Source organism: Heloderma suspectum, chromosome Z (genome assembly GCF_057233095.1).
Source record: "Heloderma suspectum isolate Gila_16-S chromosome Z, 16-S_ref, whole genome shotgun sequence".
In the NCBI taxonomy this organism is placed as follows: domain Eukaryota; kingdom Metazoa; phylum Chordata; class Lepidosauria; order Squamata; family Helodermatidae; genus Heloderma; species Heloderma suspectum.
Window position 1 is genome coordinate 16899065 of NC_139476.1, and position 16900 is coordinate 16915964.

The 16900-nt window shown below is 47.0% G+C and overlaps 1 protein-coding gene across 1 annotated transcript in view; it reads left to right on the plus strand.

Annotated features, from left to right (window-relative positions):
• The window catches only part of ANO8 (anoctamin 8), a 53249-nt gene that overhangs the window by 8183 nt on the left and 28166 nt on the right, over positions 1 to 16900 (plus strand). The window contains exons 2-5 of the mRNA XM_084826228.1: positions 1766 to 1876; positions 8008 to 8140; positions 13158 to 13296; positions 14429 to 14525. Of these exons, the coding sequence (XP_084682354.1) occupies positions 1766 to 1876; positions 8008 to 8140; positions 13158 to 13296; positions 14429 to 14525 (480 nt within the window). The remainder of the gene's footprint in view (positions 1 to 1765; positions 1877 to 8007; positions 8141 to 13157; positions 13297 to 14428; positions 14526 to 16900) is intronic.

Sequence of the window (16900 nt, forward strand, 5' to 3'; positions counted from 1 at the left end):
TTTCTGTGTAAATGATAGTTGTTGTTCTCCATTTGCACCAACATGTATAATTTTGCAGATGCAAATGCAATGTAGGCTCTTTTGGGTGGGGGGGGTGATGCATTTTACACTGAAGAAGTGGCTGCCCCATGTCAGGACCTTATGTAGGCCTTACTCTTGTGTTGGGACATGCCTGCGCCCCGCTGTTACCAAAACGGCCACGGATCCTTTCCAGCAAACTGAGAAACAGAGATCTCCGAAAGGGTATTTAAGCCAAGTCCGTCTCTGGTCGCTGACCTCTCGAACGGTGACCGGTGCTCGGATTTCAGCGGGGTCAAAAAAAACACGGGGGGCGTCGTCGTCAGCTGATCCCAGCAAGTCTCAAAAGCCACATTTCAAAATGAAACGAGAACGGAGGACCGAGATGTGCAGAACCGGAGGACCGAGATGTGCAGAACCGTCTTTCTCAGCAATTGCCAGGGTCATCCCTCGACAGACGTGTTGGTAGATTTCGTAGCGTTCCGAACTTGATGCCTTGCCTGGATCTGTGTGTTTCCTATCATGCGGAGAAAACGGAAGGAGCAACGGACTGTCTGGGCCAGCATCCATTCACAACGGTTGGATGTCTCTCCAGGAAACCCGCAGGGAAGGCGTAAAGAGTGGAGGGTGAAATCTACCTTGATAACTGATTATCCACTTGTGTATTTGTGTGTGCGAGAGAGGGAGAGAAAGCATTTGCCATTTTCGAGACTAGCTGGCCACAGCCTGAGAAGGCAGCTGTTGAAGTCTTGTTAGAGGTCAGCCTCAAAAGGACCTCTCCACCAGCATATCTGGAGACCTTTCCCTGGCGTGGGATTGCCAACTTTTTCTCGGCTCGGCTCCTGAGCCCTTAAGAGCATCCTGACGGCGAGAAATCGAGTTGCATTTGTTTGTTTTCTCCTCCCCTGGTGTGGAAATAGATGCTGGCTACATTTTGACAAATCTGTGGAGGGGAAGGCGATCAATGGCTACTAGTCCTCATGGCTCTCTCCTACCTCCAGTAATCAGAGGCAGTGAGCCTGTGTACACCAGTTGCTGGGGAAGATGGGCGGGAGGGTGCTGTTGCACTAATGTCCTGCTTCCGGGTCTCCCACTGGGACAGCTGGTTGGCCACTGTGTGAACAGAATGCTGGACTAGATGGACCTTGATCTGATCCAGCAGGACTTTTTCATGTTCTGCACACTGGGCCTGATATTAAAGGCACAGGAGGGTGACGGTTGGGGATCCAGCGTGGTGTTGTGGTCAGAGTGTTGGACTGGGACTCTGGAGAATCATAGAATCATAGGGTTGGAAGGGGCCTACAAGGCCATGGAGTCCAACCCCCTGCTCCATGCAGGAAGCCTGATTCCCAGGCGGTCTCCCATCCAAGGACTAACCAGGGCTGACCCTGCTTAGCTTACGAGATCGGGCGCATCCGAGGTCCGGGTTCAAGTCCCCACTCAGCCATGAAGCTAACTGGGCAACTTTGGGCTGGTCACTGACTCTCAGCCTAACCTACCTCACAGGGTTGTTGTGAAGATAAAATGGAGAGGTGGAGGGTCAGGTACGCCACCTTCGGTTCCTTGCGAGGGGAAAGAAAGCAGGACAGAAATGTAAAAATAAATGAAGAATCAGATAATCCACGCAGTCCCTGCAGAGAGACAGGGCTTCTGGGCCCACTAACAGGGCTTCTGGCCACCCTCAGTGCCATTTTGGGGTAGAAAGGCAAGGTATAAATCAAATATATTCATCCTACTCTCTCCCCAGATAAGCTGTTTGGGAAGCGGCTTCTCCAAGCCGGGCGTTACATCATGTCCCACAAATCGTGGATGAAAACGGTGCCCACGGAAAACTGCGATGTGCTGATGACCCTGCCAGGTTTGTGTTGCATGCCGGAGAGGCGTGGCGGTCAGCTCCTTCAAAACGCAATCACAGCGGCTGAATTTTAATTCCTCTCCCCCCCCCGGAGGGGGCTTTTTAAAGGGCCCACGAGCAGAAACTCACTTCTGCTATCCGAAGTCATGGATTGCTGAGAACGGGAGCGTTCCCCGGCCTCCAGTTATGTTGGACTACAACTCCCATATCCCTGCCAGGATGATGGGAGTTGTGACACAACACCCCTGGAGGGCGCCAGGTTGGGCGAAGGCTATTCTAGAAGAATATCCTTCAGCCAGGCTCCCCGCGCTTTGAACAAAAGAGATGACATGGATGTGTTTCTGGGCGCGTCCGCACCAAATGTTTAAACCGATTTCAAACCAGTTTAGCAGTCCGGGATTTCCCCTGTCCTCTCCACCAGCAGCGTGGAGGGCTGAAGGCAAAACAAGCAAGGTCAAAATCACAACAAGATCACCATATTTTATCTTAAACTCTTCCTGCTAATAATGAAGTGTTAGAAGAGATGTTTTGATCTTTGGGAATAGGGGCGAAATTGCAAGTTCTCCACTCCTGTATTGCAGCCGTGATGGTGATCTGGTTTGAAACTGGTTCCATTTTACCATGAGGACATAACCTGGATTAGGTATTGTTTGTTCTTGGTTGTAGCCTCTGAATTAAAGGATTTGATCTGGATTACAGTGTGTGTGTGTGTGTGTGTGTGTAAAAATATGATTTCTGGATAGGAAGGGGGAAACTATGCCCTGCTGCAACCTACAAACACTTAAGGAAATAAGGCTGAAATCCTATACTGGTTTACCTGGGAGTAAGTGTCACTAACTCCTTAGGAATTATTTCTGAATAGACATGCAGAAGAGCATGCTTTTGAACACTGAGGCTGAAATCCTATGCATGTTTAGGCAGAAAAAAAGTCCTACATTCCCAGCATGGCTGGCTGGGGCATGCTGGGAGGTGCAGGACTTTTTTTCTGTCTAAACATGCATAGGATTGCACCCTAAGCATTTCAAGAGTTCATCCTACATTTAGGCTCTTAGTCATTCTAATAGCCAGCAATTTAATATGTACATCAATTTACTTCTCAAATGTAATCAATGCAATAAGTACAGTCATCATTATTATTGGTAACCCATAATAAAACCCATAATACCCATAATAATAACTACTACTATGGGTAAAAGCCAACAGAAGTCCTACTTAGAGCAGACCCATGGAAATGAATGGGACTTTCATTTCAGTGGGTTTACTGTAAGCAGGATTTATGTTGGATGTTACCTGATATTTAATCATTATTTATAACTATTATCTCTGTATCTGTTTGTTTATTACAAGTGCTTCTTTCCAGCCTTTTCCCCTAGAGGTGCCCAGATTTGCTGACGACAAATTAAATTCAATAAAGCCATAGGAACACGAAAGAATGAAAATGCTACAAACAGCACTGAAAAACGAATGCCGGTTTGCCTCCAGGCACTATATAAGGTTCAAGTGGGAAGGGCCCCCCCCCCCCCCCGCTAAGGATGGGGTCTCTACGTTCAGGAGCAGTCTAGCCGCAAAACGTCCAGATGGATTTTGTGTGTCAGAGATGGCCAGAGAGTGTGGGAGAATAGCCTCCCCAACCTTTCCTGTCAGCGAAAGGAAGAGAGCTTAGTGTGGGCTGCAAGTTGGACGCCTGAAACGAGAAACTAGCCTGGGCCGGAAGCCAGACTGTAATGGAGTACGGAGAAAGGCTCCTGTCCTCACAAGCCTTTGGATGCCCCATTTTTAATTGCTGCTGAGGACAGAGATGCTGACGGACAGACCTTTGCAGAAACATCCTCTTTGGCAGCATGGAGGAGTTTGCGTCACCCTGAGCCTGCTGGATGAGCCATGGAGGGCGACGGAATCAATGGCTGCTAGTTATGGGTAGGGCTGTCCATCACAGGGAAATACAGCCCTTTTGGGGCCTGACGGATCCCCACGGTGGACTCCGCTTGGCTTGCATGGGGTGGCCAAGTTCCCAAAACCCGGGAACGTTACCGAGCTCCTTTGCACAAAATGGTGGTAGTGGCAGGAGTCCCCGCCACCGTTTTGTGCAAAAAAACTTTGCCCCCATGCGCAAAAAGGAGGGGGAAGGGAGTGGCTCTCCCCTCTCCTCCATTTTGCACACAGCGGGGTCGCTATGCACAAATCCTTTCTTGTCCCTCCTTTGGCTACTGGAAAATCCACCAGCTGGCAGAATTTGGCAAGGGCTGAGTGGTGCCAGCCGGTGGATGGTTGGGGACCGAGCCGGTGAAAGCTGGCCAATCTCCACGCCCCAGCCGGACTCCTCCAACATCCCGAATTACAGAGGCTATATATTATCATGCCATGTTGAACATCTTTTGCACATGGTTTTGGGCCCTTCTCATTCCATTTGAGAGAGAAGTCATTGCTTTCGGAAAGAAATGCAAAGGAGAAGGAAATTTTCAGAGACGTTCTCATGGGCTGGGTTCGGGGTTCTTGTGCGTACCTTCCTTACGAGGTAGCCAAGGAGTGTGTGTGACTCTCCTGTCCCTCATTGTACAATCATCTCGCTGGCAGCCTCCTTGGCTTCCCACACGTCAATTCATTTTCTGTGGTGGCCGCCTTCCCCCTCTTCCCCCACAGTGCCCCAGAACGATGCTAGATAGGGGACGTTGTGGGGGATGTAAAATGGGGGCCAGGCTGCCAACGCAGTTGCTGCTGTTGCCAGTTGCTGTAGCAGAGCACCCCCCCCAAAAAAAAACAGCCATTAGGAAAGGGGAAAGAAGCTGTGCCACATCCTCACCCAAAGGGAGCCCTCGCTGCGAGAAAATGCACGAGAATTTCTCCTCCCTCTGGAGAATTTCAGTGAAATAATTCCCCCAGTTTCTATGCCCACAAATGGGTGGGGGGAGATTTTGAGAGGCCATTTTGCACAGCTCTAATATATTACCTCCAGGGCCAGAGGTCTTTGTAGACCAGCCGCTGGGGAGCATGGGCGGGAGGGTGCTGTTGTGGTCACGTCCTGCTTATGCGCTTCCCAATTGGGGTACCCAGTTGGATGCGGTGTGCACAGAATGCTGGACTAGAGAGTTCTTTGCTCGGGCAGATCCAGCAAGGCTCTTTTCTTATGGCAACATGACTGCTAATAACCAGTGAATGACCGTGACTGGGAACAGGATTATGCAGATGTAACGTGAATGCTTTCCCCACGACATTCAGGGGTATACACCACTGTCTATTTTTACTTCTGAAGGGCACAATCCTATGCATGTTTAGGCAGAAGAAAGTCCTACAAGTCCCAGCATCCCCTGGTTGGGGAATGCTGGGAATTGTAGGACTTTTTTCCATCTGACCATGCATAGGATTAAACCCTAAGCTTTTCAGGAGTTCATCCTGCATTTTGGCTCTGTCATTCTAATAACCAGACGATTACCTCTACTATTATGAACTAATAAGATCTGAATATTCCATTTATATTACATTTGTAGTTCCTCAATCTTAGCATCTAATCGGACCCAAACCAGTAACAATAAACCACTTTTTCCTCTTCCCCTGTTTGTATATTTTTTTGCTGGTCATATGTGGCGAAACCTGGCCGAGTCAGTTTAAAACCCTCCTGATGCCAGGTTTCATGAAGCAAGATGATGTCGAAAGCCAGCAGAAAAGTAGTCAATTCTTTATCTACACGTTTATTGCCCTGCTATATCCCAATAAATAATATGGAGTTTGCTTATTTCTCTTTCTGGGCTCAGCCAGTATTGAACTGGTCCCACACAATCTTGTGGCCTGTTACGTAGTTTCTGCGATAGGTTTGCCTGATCCCTTCGAGGGCTTTGCTCTCTATCCAGATGCTCTGTGCTTTGGCTTCTATCTAATTCCACGTCATTGTCAATAAATATGCTACCATTTTGCTTCTGGTCTGGGTTCTACAGCTGGACTTTTAATCAGAATTTGAGACCCTACTTCAAAATCTTCCCAATAACGCACAGACTGCCAATCTTCTGATCATTCTAATAACCATTGGTTGAATATCTACATCAATTTATTTACTTCTTCAGGGCACAATCCTATGCATGTTTAGACAGAAAAATCCCTCCAACTCCCAGCATGCCCTAGCCAAGTTCTTTAATCCATTTCTGATTTATTGATTACATTTCTATACTGCCCAGAAGCCAAAGCTCTCTGGGAGGTTCAGAAAAATTAAAACCAGAAGTACAGCATACAACCAATATAAAATATAAAAGTGTAAAACTACAGTAAAAAAATAAAACCAGAATAAAACCTAGTAGCAATGCAGAGATTTAAAATACAGCAATAGATTTAAAACAGCAAAGCTAAAAGACTAGAACGCTTAAATGCTAAAAAAAAAAACACCGGCTAAAATTGTGGGAGAATAAAAAGAGCTTCACCTGGTGCCAGAAAGAGCAGAATGTAGGTGCCAGGTGAACCTCTCTAGAGAGCTCATTCCACAGCAGAAAAGGCTCTCCTCCTGGGAGCCACCCACCTCACTTCCTTTGGCAGGGGCTCCCGGAAAAGAACCAGGTTAGGAAATGAAAATACACCCAATAGGATGTAGCCACCTTTCTTAGCCACCTATCAGCCTTTCAACACCAAAGTTTTCCCATGGTGATTTACAACATGAAAAAAAGATGTATTTCTAAAATCATGCTCAGTTTTAACAATTTCAAACAAAAGCCATATTTTTCTTATTGATAATATTGACATCAGATAATGTCAGATTACATCATGCTGACATAAGATCAGAGTGTGCATTTTCAACGTCACACGCTCCACCCTACCCCTGTTTACCTGGCATAAACAGTCCATATTTATTTTCTGATTCTTGGTAAATCAACAATCGTATTTTTTTTTTATTTCTGGGGCGGGGGCCCTGTCAACATTTTCTTGGTGTGCTTTGAGTTGGTATGGGTCAGTGTATAAGTGTGCCAAGTTTTCATACTTTCGGCCTAAAGTGTGTGACTTCAGGCTTAAACGTTCTGCGATGTTTCCTGGAAAATGTAACATATGAAGGAGCTGGACATATCTGTGCATGGATGCATGAGACTGCAAAGAAGTGTGGTGTGTGTGTGTGTGTGTGTGTGTGTAAGACTTACGAATGTTTCATGATAAAAAACTCTTGAGTCACAATCCTATGCACCTTTTGACAGAAAAACAAGTCCTACAGCGCCCAGTATGGCTGTCTGGGGAATGCTGGGAGTTGTAGGACTTTTTTTCCTGTCGAAATGTGCATAGGATTGCACCCTAAGTCAATGAATCCATGTGCTCATTAGCTGATGAACTCTTCATCGATTTGTATGTGGATACAAACACTTTTCCCAAAGGAAAACGTGTTTGCAGGTGTTTCTTGAGCATCTCTCAGCCGCGCCTTCTTAGAAGAAGCATTCCCTCTCGAGGGAGATGCAAGCGGGATGCTTCTTTGAAGGCAAGGCCTGCCACGCCACAATTTATGTGAGGATGTATTGAAAAATAATTTAATTCATTTCTTAGCCACCTTTTGAGAGGAGGCTAAGCCACCTTCATTAGCGAGCGTTCAAGGCCAGAGTCTTCTCATGGCAGTTTACAGCACTGAAAAAATGTCTTCATAAAATCATGCTCCGTCCTAACGATTTCAAAGAAAAGCCAGGTGTCTCCCAGACGCCTTTTAAATCAGGGGTGTCAAACCTCTTTCAGCCTGGGGGCCGAATTCAGGTTTAGAGAAGCACTTGGGGCAGGGGGAGACGCACACATTCCAGTGGTGGGCAAGGCCATAATTCCAAGAAACACCGGCCTGTTTTAGTGTCAGGCTGTTCCTGCCATCAACTCCACCTTGGGGGGGGGGGGATTTCGACTTTTTAGAATAGGAAAGAAAACAGTGCAACAGCCGGGAAACCACCAAATGACTGTCAGTCGGGGGAAAGGAGGTGGGGCCAGAAAAAAGGGGTGGGGCCAACTGGGGACCCCAGGCAGGCCAGATGAGGCCCTCAGACGAAAGGTTCTACATCCCTGTTTTAAATCGATTCAAAGAGAGTTCTAGTTCATGAACCTAACTGTTTCAAATCGACGTACCAATGCCACATTAACGTGTGTGTATTTGTATCTCGCCTCCTTGCCGCCTTCCCAAATTCTCACTTGGCCAGACACCACGGATGACCACACGCTCCTCTGGCTGCTGAACCACATCCGTCTGGGCATCCCCGAACTTATCATCCAGATCCGGCAACACAAGCACACCCGGGTCTACGCCTTCTTTGTCACAGCTACATATGAGAGGCAAGTCACGTCCGGAGGGTGGCCACGGGGACTAGGGGGTGGCAGGGGTGGCGGAGAGGGAGGGAGCACGAGAACTGAACCTCAGAGCATGGTTGTGCACGGATAGGGGGATGGGATAAAGTTCAGCCACAGAGGGAAAGAATGGAAATGGGTGTCAGAAGGTGCCCAATATACCACTGGGGAAGAGCAGAGGGAATTTCCAAGTAGCACCAGAAAGAGTGAAGCGGCTGGGCCAAAGCCGAAAGGACACTCAGCTGTGGATGTGTCTAGTGGTGAAAAGAAAGTCCGATGCTGTAAAGAACAATATTGTTTAGGGACCTGGAATGTCAGATCAATGAATCAAGGCAAGCTGGAGGTGGTCAAACATGAGATGGCAAGATTGAACATCGACATCTTGGGAATCAGCGAACTCAAATGGACAGGCATGGGCGAATTTAATTCAGGTGACCATCATATCTACTCCTGTGGGCAAGAATCCCTTAGAAGAAATGGAGTAGCACTCATAGTCAACAAAAGAGTGGGAAAAGCAGTCCTGGGGTACAATCTCAAAACGACAGAATGATCTCAGTACGAATCCAAGGCAAACCATTCAACATCACAGTAATTCAAGTCTATGCCCCAACCACTGATGCCGAAGAAGCTGAGGTTGATCGGTTCTATGAAGACCTACAACACCTTCTAGAACTAACACCAAAAAAAGATGTCCTCTTCATCATAGGGGACTGGAATGCTAAAGTAGGGAGTCAAGAAATCACCGGGATAACAGGCAAGCATGACCTTGGTGCACAAAATGAAGCAGGACAAAGGCTAATAGAGTTTTGCCAGGAGAACACGCTGATCATAGCAAACACTCTTTTCCAACACAAGAGACGACTCTACACATGGACATCACCAGATGGTCAATATCGAAATCAGATTGATGATGTCCTTTGCAGCCAAAGATGGAGAAGCTCTATACAGTCAGTAAAAACAAGACCTGGAGCTGACTGTGGCTCAGATCAGGAGCTGCTTCTTGCAAAATTTTGGCTTAAATTGAAGTACGTAGGGAAAACCACTAAACCATTCAGGTATGACTTAAATCATATTCCTTATGAATATACAGTGGAGGTGACAAATAGATTTCAGGGATTAGACCTGATAGACAGAGTGCCTGAGGAACTATGGATGGAGGTCCGTAACATTGTTCAGGAGGCAGAAACGAAATCCATCTCAAAGAAAAAGAAATGCAAGAAAGCCAAGTGGCTGTCTGATGAGGCTTTACAAGTAGCTCACGAAAGAAAGGAAGCGAAAAGCAAGGGAGAAAGGGGAAGATATATCCAACTGAATGCAGAGTTCCAGAGAATCGCAAGGAGAGGCAAGAAGGCCTTCTTAAATGAACAATGCAAAGAAATCGAGGAAAACAACAGAATGGGAAAGACTAGAGATCTCTTCAAGAAAATCGGAAATCTCAAGGGAACGTTTTGTGCAAAGACGGGCATGATAAAGGACAAAGAAGGCAGGGACCTAACAGAAGCAGATGAGATTAAGAAGAGGTGGCAAGAATACACAGAAGAACTATACAGGAAAGATCTGAATGTCCCTGATAGCCATGATAGTGCGGTCACTGAACTTGAGCCGGACATCCTCAAGAGTGAAGTCAAGTGGGCCTTAGGAAGCATTAGTAACAACAAAGCTAGCAGAGATGACAGTCTTCCAGCTGAGCTATTTAAAATCCTAAAAGATGATGCTGTTAAAGTGCTGCATTCAATATGCCAACAAATTTGGAACACTCAACAATGGCTGCAAGACTGGAAAAGGTCAGTTTACATTCCAATTCCAAAGTAGGGCAAAGCCAAAGAGTGTTCAAACTATCGCACAATTGCGCTCATATCACATGCCAGCAAGGTGATGCTCAAAATCCTACAAGCTAGGCTTCAGCAGTATGCGAACCGAGAACTACCGGAAGTACAAGCAGGGTTTCGAAGAGGCAGAGGAACTAGAGATCAAATCGCCAACATTCGCTGGATCATGGAGAAAGCAAGAGAATTCCAGAAAAACGTCTATTTCTGCTTCATTGACTACGCTAAAGCCTTTGATTGTGTGGATCACAACAAACTGTGGCAAATTCTTAAAGTGATGGGAGTACCAGACCACCTTCCCTGTCTCCTGAGAAACCTGTACGAGGGTCAAGAAGCAACAGTAAGAACCAGACATGGAACAACCGAGTGGTTCAAAATTGGGAAAGGAGTACGACAAGGCTGCATATTGTCACCCTGCTTATTTAACTTTTATGCAGAGTACATCATGAGAAACGCCGGGTTGGATGAATCACAGGTCGGAATTAAGATTGCCAGGAGAATTCTCAACAACCTCTGATATGCAGACGATACCACCCTAATGGCAGAAAGCAAGGGGGATCTAAAGAGCCTCTTGCTGAGGGTGAAAGAGGAGAGTGCAAAAGCTGGTTTGAAACTCAACATTAAAAAAACGAAGATCATGGCATCTGGCCCCATCACTTCCTGGCATATAGAAGGGGAAGAAATGGAAGCAGTGACAGATTTTACTTTCTTGGGCTCCAAGATCACCGCAGACGGTGACTGTAGCCATGAAATTAAAAGATGCTTGCTCCTTGGGAGGAAAGCTATGGCAAACCTAGACAGCATAGTAAGGAGCAGAGACATCACCTTGCCGACAAAGGTCTGTCTAATCAAAGCTATGGTTTTCCCAGTAGTAATGTATGGCTGTGAGAGCAGGACTATAAGGAAGGCTGAGCGCCGAAGAATCGATGCTTTTGAACTGTGGTGCTGGAGGAGACTCTTACGAGTCCCCTGGACTGCAAGGAGGTCCAATCAGTCAATCCTAAAGGAAATCAACCCTGAGTGCTCATTGGAAGGACAGATACTGAAGCTGAAGCTCAAATATTTTGGCCACCTAATGCGAAGAGAAAACTCTCTGGAAAAGACCCTGATGCTGGGAAAGACTGAAGGCAAAAGGAGAAGGGGACGGCAGAGGACGAGATGGCTAGATAGCATCACGGATGCAATGAATATGGACTTGAGCACGCTCCGGGGGAGAGCGCAGGACAGGAAGGCCTGGCGTGCTATGGTCCATGGGGTCACGAAGAGTCGGACACGACTGAACCACTCAACAACAACAACAACAACAACAATGCCCCTTGGGAAAGGCTGTTACAAAGTTTATTTCTTTATTACATTTTTATACCGCCCAATAGTCGAAGCTCTCTGGGTGGGTCACAACAATGAAAACCATAAAATATTAGACAATAAAATACAGATGATAAAATGCAGTGGAAAAGTTTAAAACAGCAATATAAAAATAACCAAATCAAGCTAGAGGTGATGCACAAATTTAAAATACAATTGCAGATAAAAACAAACTGGAAAACTAAAATGCCTGGGGGCGTAAAAAGGTCTTTGCTCGGTGATGAAATGAGTGCAACTTAGGTTGCAGGCAAACCTCTCTAGGAAGTTCATTCCACAACAGGGGTGCCACAGCAGAAAAGGCCCTATTCCTAGGAGCCATCCAAAGCTCATGGAGCCCTCACTCCATGTCCTTCCCTCAGTGGTGGGACAAAGAAAACAGCACCCCACAGGTCTAAGGGCCCCGGGCAGGCTCTAGGACACTGGCTTCTACAGAGCAGAAATCACCGGTCCGTTTTGACCAGGGCTATCTACTCTGATAAACAGGGTCTCAGGTAAAAAGAGGGTCTCTTCCCCTGTTACCTGATTCTTTTAAACTGGAGAGGTGGGGAATTGAATCTGGGACGTTCAGCATGCAAAACCTGCAACTCGCCAATGATCGTATGCTACGGAACCATGGATGGATGAAAATCCAGTTCTGGGAATTTCACTGATGAATGCAGGGGAGAGCAAGAGAGAAAGGGTTGACTAGAATGTGGGAAGTTGTCTGTGACATTTCAGGGCCCTCCACCAAGTCCCCAGGCCCCTAGAGGTCTTGGGGTCCCTCGCTCAGTTTGGCCCGCCAGATCCGGACCTGAACCAACCTAAATTTCTGCTGGCACATGCCGGTTTATGGAGAGGATTCTCCCACTCTGTTGAGCGATGTCTTCCACAGACCTGGTGCCTTGCAAATATTTTGAACTCCAGCTCCCAGCAGCCCCAGTCAGCATGGCCAATCACCAGGGATGCTGGGAGTTATAGTCCGAAACATCTGAAGGGCAGCAGGTTGGGGACAGCTGGTCTGGCAAAGGCCCTCCAGCATCTCCAGGAGATAAATTTATTTATTTATTTCATTTCTTCAGTAGCTGAAGCTTTCTGGATGGTTCAGAGAAATTAAAACCACAAAGCTCAGCAGAAAACAATATAAAATATGAAAGCTTAAAACCGCAATAGAACAGTACAGCCAGAATAAAACCTAGCAGCAATGCAGAGATTGAAAATACAGATTTAAAACACCAGAGCTAAAAGACTAAGAAGCTAAAATACTGGGAGAATAAAAAGGTCTTCACCTGGTGCCGGGAGGAAAACCTTGTAGGCACCAGGCGAACCTCTCTAGGGAGCTCATTCCACAGCTGGGGGGCCACAGCAGAAAAGGCCCTCCTGGTAGCCACCCAGGTTATTCCTGGCCCAACTTGGCAATGGGACGTTCATCTATGGAACATCTGTGATCCAGCGGTCCCACATCTACTGGTCTTTCCATGGGACATCCAGTGGTCCCACATCAATGACACTAATCTATGGGCTGCTCCTGGTCCCTGCGTTGGGATCCAACGAAATTTCTGTGAAAAGAGCAGAACAAAGCTGGTGTAGATATTCTCACTGTTGAATCCAGCTGTTCTCAACCTGGAGCCTTCTGGATGTTTTGGACTCCCACCTCCCAGAATTCCTGACCATTAGCCATGCTGGCTGGGGCAAATGAGAGTTGAAGTCCCAAACTTCCAGAGGACCCGGTTGGGGAAGGCCTCCAAACAAGCAAAGCTATGACAGAGAGAGAAGAGAGGGGTGTTTTTATCTCTGCCGTCCCTTCAGTTTTCTTTGTTTACCCCTTCCCTTGGCAGTTTGCTCCGGGGGGCAGACGAGCTGAGCTTGCGGAAGCCGGTGAAGGCAGAATTTGGGGGCGGCATGCGCAGTTTCTCCTGCGAGGAAGATTACATCTACGAGAACATAGAAAATGAACTCTATTTTTTCACTTCTCAGGTGAGTCCTGGTGGGGGGTGGAGGGTACCCTTGCGAGAAGTACCCTTGTGATAAGTTCTCCAGCAAAAGTACTCATCACAAGAGAATCGATTTTCTAGTCGATACCCCCAATGAGGACCCTGCTGGAACAGACTAGAAATGGAAGAACCAGCCATTTTTGAGCCATTCCTAAATGCTCCAAAAGTCGCTTCGAAGCTCGTCTTGACTTGCTCCCATTTTCAACCACTTTTCTGGCACATTGGAATGGGGAAAGTGCACGTTTCTGTACGTAATTGACCAAAGCACGCACTTCCCCCCTGTGAACTAAAGTGTGAAAATGCGAATTTGTGGGAAAATGCACATTTCAAAGTGTGCATTTTCTTTTAAAAAAAGAACACATTTTCCCGTGGGGGGGGGAGCGTTCCTGCTCGCCTTCAAATTTGGGATTGTGGGCAGGACACGTCCATGTCATTTGTGAACGGGACCGAGTTCCCAAATCCATCACCCAGTGCAGACCGTGTGGTTGCTTCCAAGAAGCAAACGGCCTTGGAGGAAATAGGTGAGGTCAGTTTTGCGTTGCATGGAGGAATGTTTCTTCCACATGTTGCTTGGCTTGACCGGGTTCACTTCCTCCATCCTGGAGCGATCCACTCTGCGTCCATCTCGGAGCGAGGGTTCATGGGCCAGTTGGAATGTTACAATCCGGCAGATGAGCATTAATGTTTTTATGGGATCCATCGATGGCACCAACAGAACCGGACTTTGGGCAGATGTCCGGGTGTCCCTCAGGTGAATGAGCAACAGAGGCTCCCTCTGTGACCTACAGTACCAGTCTGTTTTAGCTTAAAGCTGTCAGTAACTGAGCCTTCGGAGAGGCATCTCAATCTTTTAGAATTTAGGAAAAACTTGGAAAAAATATTGGCAGTCGGGAGAGGAGTGTGGGGAGCCCCGGAGGGCCGGATTGCGACTCCAGGCAGGCTGGATTTGGCTCGTGGGCCAGAGGTTCAACACCCCTGCTGTAGGATGCACAAGTCCAGAGTCTAAAATGACCCAACCGCACTGCTGCACATGATCCAGTCTTGGGACGCCAGTGACCTTGTGGGCACGAGGCTGGTGACTCAGGCCATTCACGGCTTTTCTGTCCCACTTCCAGGAACGCCAGAACATCATCAGGTATTGGCTGGAGAACCTGCGGGCCAAGCAGGGCGAGGCCTTACACAATATCCGCTTCCTGGAAGGGCAGCCAATCAGTGAGTGGGGATTGGGGCCAGCAGGTGGGGCATGTCAGCCAGCACGTCTGGGGCTCTTAGAAGCTGAACCGTTGTTGTTGTTTTTTTACTTTGCACCAGTTTGGAAATCTGGCAAGCGAACAACTGTCAAGTCGTAATCCCACGCAGAGAGTCTCTTGAATTTGGGGGATGTTTTTAAACCCCGCTTCTGAAATTAGATCTTGGAGGGGAGCATTTAAAAAAAAAAGATACACATGCAGAGCAATAAATCCTGGAATATTCAGGCACTTGTGTCCTTTTCTGAAACTTTCTTTTAAAAAGAAGCTCATTGTGCTATCATGTTCTGTTTTAACAGAAAGGGGCTGTCCAACGTGATGCCCCGGGACACCTTTCTTGGCGCCCACCCAGTTCCCTGCCCCGGCTGATTTTTATTTGATTTGATTTCTTTTTTAAGTCATTATTTTTTAACTGGGAGGCTGGCATGTCGCAAAGCAAAGTTGTGCCCTCCAGTGCCATTGCTACTTGTGTCCCAAAGAGCGGTGTTGTGTTTTGGAGCTCCAGACCCGACTTTTGCCTTGTACTTAAGTTCGCAGGCAGGTTACTTTTCTTTTCCAGTTTGCCTTCTGGGAAATGGGTGTTTTGTGACACCCTGGCAGCCATTTTGTGAATGATCCAACCGTTCCTTGGCAGCCATTTTGAGAGAGCACCCACAACACCTTCTCAAAAGCAACCCCCAAAGGTTGGGCACCCCTAGGTTAGGGGTGAGACTTCCTTTGCCACATATTCAGCCCTTTGAGGGGAGAGTTGCCATCCCAAATCGCCAACCTAGAGGCAAAACGGGTGTGGATAGAGTTGGGATGGTGCCGTCAGATCTCTCTTTCCAAGGCAGTTTTAGCAAAGCAATTTTAAAAAAAGTTATGTCCATTTGCCAAATTTAGATGCTTTTATTCCTGGCTTTCTCCCCCATCTTCACATTCTAACCACCTCTGTAATGGGGAATGTTGAAAAGTATCCTAATTAAGTGTAAAGTGTTCTAATTAAATGTACATTTAATTAGGGCAATGTAGATACGAATGGTTGTGGGCACTGCTCAGCAAAGGAAACTAGTTGAGGATGGCTTGTCTTCACCTGCCTCTATCCTCGACCTTTTAAGATGGCCTTCCCCAGCCATGCTAGCTGGGGATTATGGAGGCTGTAGTTCTGACCCATCTGGAGGGAACCAGCTTGGAGAAAGCTGTTCTAAGACCCCGTTTCTACATTCAAAAGGACTAAGTGGTAAAGGTTTGCTTGGACTGTACCACCTCAGGTTGCAGGGCAGGCGCTCCCTCAGCTGCCCCCCCCCCATTCCTTGCAGAACGAAACTTGATATGTCATGGAGACATCTGTCTTTTTATGCAGGGGAAATTTGTTGTTCCAATCTGTCGCTGGGCAATCCAGCCCTTTTTGGACTTGCCAGACTTCCTTTTGCAAGATGAGCTGTGTGGTTTCCCCAAATTCTGGGGACTTTCTGCATAATCTTTTGGGGCCTTGGCTGTAATTTGCGCAAATAGAAAGTTGTGCAAAATGCATAGATTTGCATAACTTGCACAAATTATGGCTGCAGTTTGTGCAAATTATGGCCATAATGTACGTAAATTAAAAAACACCAAAAATCTGATAGTTGGCCCAACTCGCTTCTAGCAGATGACAGAATGGAGTCTGGGGAGTGAGCTGATGAGAGCTCATCGAGCTCCACTCCCCAACTGGATTTCTCTGACATCGCCAGTAATCCCCCAACCCTCTGCTGGAATCTCAAGTGGTACAGTCCAGGAAAAGCTTGGCTAAATCTCAGCTCTGGGCTGCATTTTAAATTTCGAATTTTGTGTAAACCACCCCGGTTGGCATTTTAAACTAAATGTGTTCAAGGTACATTGCTGATAGGGGAAGATGGATCTGTCGATCTCATTCTCGCTGAGATTGATGTTTTTTTGAGGTCAAGCTCATTCTGTCCCATTTGCATATGAGGTTGCAATTTTTTTTAAGTCTGTACGGAAATTTGTACTTTTTTGTGTATGCATTTCCCCTAATGTACGCACTTCCATGCTTGAACTGCTGAAATGTAGCTTCAGGCTTCTTTCACATAAACTGCATTTTGTGCACCGTTTCCACGAGATGAGCTGCATTGGAAAGCTCCCCCGAAATGTGGATTTGGGTACGCAACTCTGTCTCAGCTTGTTGGAAGTCTCAGGAGGTGCGAATATGATACATCTGTAAATGAAACCCTGGATGGAGTAAATTTGTCATCTGTCCTTTGTTGGTGATGTATTGGGGACTCACTGTGCCACAGCATTGCCAAGGGATGATGTTCACCATCCCCTGGGTGACCATTGTTACCATGGGGAGATTGAATGATGTTT